This window comes from Temnothorax curvispinosus, unplaced genomic scaffold, assembly GCF_003070985.1.
Source record: "Temnothorax curvispinosus isolate PA1 unplaced genomic scaffold, ASM307098v1 QBEX01003488.1, whole genome shotgun sequence".
NCBI classification, from domain to species: Eukaryota; Metazoa; Arthropoda; class Insecta; order Hymenoptera; family Formicidae; genus Temnothorax; species Temnothorax curvispinosus.
The window spans coordinates 745-6,019 of record NW_020213268.1 but is presented as its reverse complement, the minus strand read 5'-3'; the positions used below and the strand labels follow the sequence as shown (position 1 = coordinate 6,019).

General features: G+C 37.0%; 1 protein-coding gene across 1 annotated transcript; it reads right to left on the bottom strand.

The window, feature by feature from the left end:
- Window positions 1-3,330: 3,330 nt before the first annotated feature.
- Window positions 3,331-4,835, bottom strand: LOC112452587. The gene is made up of 6 exons (XM_025012871.1): window positions 4,585-4,835; window positions 4,265-4,435; window positions 4,046-4,136; window positions 3,835-3,968; window positions 3,528-3,594; window positions 3,331-3,446 (listed from the first exon to the last, which is right to left on the bottom strand). Exons 2-6 carry the CDS (start codon window positions 4,339-4,341, stop codon window positions 3,396-3,398), a joined length of 420 nt encoding a protein of 139 aa, XP_024868639.1. The 5' UTR covers window positions 4,342-4,435; window positions 4,585-4,835; the 3' UTR covers window positions 3,331-3,395.
- Between the last annotated feature and the right edge of the window lie 440 nt (window positions 4,836-5,275).

The window sequence follows — 5,275 nt, the reverse complement described above, 5'->3', positions numbered from 1 at the left end:
AATGACGTCAATAAGATGTCATTAAAATGTCATTTGACATTATTTTGTGAAAAAGCAAGGCCGGTTTGCGTATAAAGAAATGAAAAATGATTTATTGCGATATAGTCGGCGACGGCTCTCTTTACAGACACAGTGAGAATGACCTAGTTTACATCGATCACTTGATACGCGTATTAAATAGTAAATAACTAATAAATAAGTCTGATTATTGGCTGATCAGTTCAAATATACTATTTGATACGCGTATCAAGAAATCAGTGTAAACTAGGCCAATAAGAATGTAATACAGGCGTGCTCGCGGCACGAGGCAAAAGAATATAGAGAGCGCGTGCGCCTCACAAAGGTACAACGATACGGCGACAATCGATTGTCTATCGATTGTCTGTCAGTGTGAATCCTAGAGCGATCGATCGATGCGTGCGCCGCCCATGAGTTACTATCTGGGCGAGCAATTACCCATCATTTTGCTACTTAAAGTATTATATTTCAACAATATATTGCAGCAATATTACTGTAATATTTCAATATTATTTAAAAACGTGTAATACATCAGTAATATTTCTGAAATATTTCATTGTAATACGTAATATTTCCACTATATTGCAATATTACTGCAATATTATGTGCTGTGTGGGGTCTTATAGTATATTACATAACATCAACACATTACTTATAAGACGCTAGATACTATAAAATGCATGATATACCATAAAAAATATCTTTTTAAAAAAATGTAAAAAAGAGCGTCAAAAATATCCGCACCCATCAAAATAGCTTTTGTGCAAAACAATGTTATTACAATTTATTTTTGCTATTAAAATAGTGATGTCATATGTCGCGCCAACCTAGCATGAGTATATACATAATATACACATTATAAAATTTAATTTTTTTTATCATACTTAATAGAATAATAAAATATTTAATGTAAAAAAACTGTATATTATACATGAAAAATTGTGTTTATTATGGCATTCAATTATTTTATTTTATTATGCTTATTAAAGTAACAGAATCCATCCAAAAAAACTTGGCGTTGCTAAACAATAGTTATTTGTGTAACAAGTGCGGAAAGTTGAGAATTAAACACGGGTGCGGAGTGACTCGCCTTCGGCTCGTGCGTCACTCCGCACTCGTGTCCAATTCTCAACTCGCACGTGTTACACACATTATTTTATATCACAAGTGCGTCTAAAGTTCAAAAAAGGAGGAGGCGAGCCCTTAAAGAAGGACTTGCGGGGGATTATTTCTCCCAACGAAGGGGGCGAAGCCCCCCCGGGTAAGGGGGTTCGAGTCGAAAAGTTGGGCGCAGGTGGGGAGGGGCGGAGCCCCTCCCCCCGCCTATGATAAAAGTAACGTTTATTACAGGAGCAAATATGATGTAATAAGAAAGGTGAAACAACATTACGTATGCACAGTAGTCCAATGTCTTGACCAATAAGAATTGGGTCAAAATGCTCGTAGGCTCGAAGCGTCTTCGTTTCGCAGTTGCCTTTGCAGATTAGGTTTTCGCCGGCTCGTAGCTCGAGGGAACAGTGCCGGGCTTCCCGACGATTCGCGTTTCGTTCCCGGAAAACGCGATCCCGACGACGGACGGTTTATCGATCGTCCTGGCGTGCGAATCCGCGCGACACACGTGCACACACATATACATCCGCTACGCGACTCCTCGACGATTTCGGGTACACGAGAAATTTTACATTGAGTCGGTCTCGGTTTCTGGCGTTTCTGAGGTTATGTCTGAGTATCGCTGTGGTAATTCGCGTAGACATCTCGCAGCGCACGGAAACACGCGTAGTGTTTCGCGTAGTGCGCCGCGAGATGTCGTTAAGAACATGCGAGTGTGTCGATGCTAGCCACGCTATTGGACGAAGATGTGGCGATGCTAACCACGCTATTGGATAAAAATCTCCGTCCAATAGCGTGGCTAGCGTCGGATTGAGAAAAGTAAGAAGAGTGTTAGCAATGCGTCGTGTGGGAAGTACTTTTCTAGTGAGATTTCCCGCACACGTGCGTAAATATAATGAAAAATTTCTCGTGTGTGCAATTGGTTATTTCGTGTACAGATGGCGCGCAAGAAATGGGCCATTTTCGACGCACATGTGATATAAATATTCATGTTTTATGTACATGTGTGAAGTTTGTGGAAATGAAGAACATCAAATTTGATTTAAAATGTGAATAAATATACCTAGAGAGATATACCTATGTGTGAGGTAGCTTATAGATTTAAAAGACCTTATCTGTACATATATAGAGAGAAACAGCTTCCTTTCTTATTTGAAACATATGCGTGCATGTTTATTTAGCAACGTCAAGTTTCTTTGGACGAAATATTATTTTAATAAGCATAATAATAGGACAATTACATGTCATAATAAACACAATTTTTTCATGCTCAGTAACAAATTCTTTTGCATTAAATACTTTACTATTCTATTAAGTATGATAAAAGAATTTTTATAATGAGTACAAACTCATGCTCAGTTGGCGCAATGTTTGATAGTACCATTATATCAAAAATAGATTAAAACAATATATTGTTTCGTACAATAGCTATTTTGACGAATGCGGATATTTGGCGCTCTTTTTTTTATTTTTTTAAAAAGTATTTTTTTATAAAATCTGTTGTTGTAATCTAAAATTACAACGAGTAATTATTAAATTATTTATAATAAAATTATAGAATAGCCTTTCGAAAGACTTCGAGGAAATTGTCTTTCGAAAGACTCCTCAATTTACGCTGACGCGGACGCGGAAGTTCATCAAGCTTCCGCGTCAATCGAACTATTGCGATATGCATAAGAATGTGCGACAACGCATTTCGACAATCGCGGAACCGCGAACCCGGCGGAAAAGTGCCGACAGGGCATAACTCAAAGCAATATAAGGGATCGTCGAAGAAGCCGCGACGGAGAGTAATACACCGGAGACTCTGCCCGTGACCGTTCTCGTAAGTCGTGTCGCGAAGATTTACATTATAACAAAGCGCGTGCGAGTTATAGTAATTGTGAAAGGCAAATACAAATGTAAGTTAGTGAGTGTAAAAGGGGCGCTGAAATAAAGCTCCAATATAAAGTAAAATGAAGTGAAGTTCATTTAACGACGCCTACATCCCCGTTCCACCTGCGAACCCGACCGCTTCCTAGTCTGCCCGCCTGTGCCTACCGAGTCCCAACTCGTAAGGTCAAGAGATCCCGAAAATAATAAACGTTTTGCCGTAAGCCGTCACCAACCGGCGACGCGGCATAACACTGTATTACCTACAATTTTTTTATAATTTTTATGTTAGCACAAAACTGTCTTTATTTTCTTTTTTTGCTTCTTTGCTAATGACTTTCCTAGATAATATAATTGTGCGAAGATATACATAATATATTTGCAGTCGCATATCCTTATCTTATGGATAAAAAAGCCGTGAAATATGACATGGCAGTTCGCATCACCTTAAAATTGAATGTCAATCTCTTACACCGTTATGTAAAACTGTAAAAAACGTTATTTCTAGGTATGTAAATCAAACATACCGAACTGCACATAGTCGTGGACATAACGAACATCTTTCCAGCCGTGAGTGTACACGGAGCGAGACTTCTGTAAAGAAGTACTCTCAATAATTTTTTACTTTTTATGGAAAATGTATACCATTCTGAACTGTACCTAACAGAAAAGGTGCGTCTTACAATTGATTTATTATCAACAATATAAGTCATTCGTAATTATATGCAATTTTACGTATAAACGTTAGAAAGAAAGTCGTTTAGAGATTTGCCGTTACTAAAAAACTATTTTGCATCTAATGCTTAAAGAGTTATACAAAACACGAATTCTTACGCTTTGTCGAAAACTTCTCCGCTCCGGTCTATCAGCAATTGTCCGGGAATACACATGTATATAAGATGAATAAATACACCGTAAGTTACAAAAACGTATTTTATTATTTCTCCCTGCGTCAGGTTATTGACAAACTGTAAAATTGAAGTATTGCGTTATAAATTATTCTCAGTATTCATAGTGGGAAGACATGTACTTTTTAAATGCTCACCTGTATTCCGATCACACTCAATACCACCATATTCAGAGATAGAAGAATTAATGTCGCTTGAGTGAACATGGAATCCAACGTTTGAGCGTGTCTAGAAAGGAGATTGGATAGAGTGATTTAATAGAAATGGTTAGATTGGACGGTTAAATCTGCACTTTATTAAAATTGTTAAAGCCGCTGTTATATACTATGAACGACAGAATTTTATGTAGTACAGACTCTAATGCAAGTTGATGTTTTTTCAAGCAAGTCATCAATTCACTATAATCATTTCCGGCAGAACTGTTTTTCTCCATGAAAATTCCTAAATGATAATGCGTCCCTGAATGTATTTTTTTGTAATCATCTAATATAGTGTCTGCCTCGCCAGTAATATTTTCAAGACGTTGGCTTTGAAATAAAACGTTGTAAATTAGCGTGCAATTTTTGTACTGATGTAGTCTCTAAGTTTATTCGTTCAATAATAAGTAAATTCTGTCTTAGAAATACATTTATAAAAGATATTGGAAAAATATAATTTTGTTTTTTATTTTACTCACCTGATAGCTGTAAATAGACTGCAAGCATGCAATACACACTTTAGATATGTAGTATCAACGGTAAATACAATTACTACTACAATGATACACGTAATATAAGAATGGAATACGATTGGATAGTAATATTTCTCTTTGTCCACTCTATGTTCAGCCTGATATACATATGCCAATGGCCGTGACTCATTCAGCGGAATTACAATATCCAATATTTTTGGCGTGAATGGAATTAGTAAATTAAATATCAAGGTCGCATTAAGGTATACTGGAAAAAAGAACATACATGTCTTCATCTATTATTTACAAAAGACATCAAAAAACATCTTTTTTCGGCATGGGTATTTTATATTTCTATATAAATTATGTAAAAATATCAAGAGACACGGTAGTGTCTCGCGCCAAGTACGCGCGGAGCGAGACGCACCGTGACTCTTTTACGTGAACGCACGAGTTGCGAGTACCCGAGATTTTGAGATCTCAATAACGAGTAAACGGATCAAGTTCTAAGTAGGCTTGATCGATAGCTTCAGTCGATTTACAAATAAGAGTGTTTTTATTTTTCCGTTACGTGCCCTACGAGCGGAGATATTACGATGCAAAGTCTGAAATGGTAAATTTTATAATTAAGATACGTCGTCGTCGTCGTCGCGTTCGGTTGCTTTTTTTCTCGATAGATGGCATTTGAGAACATGTC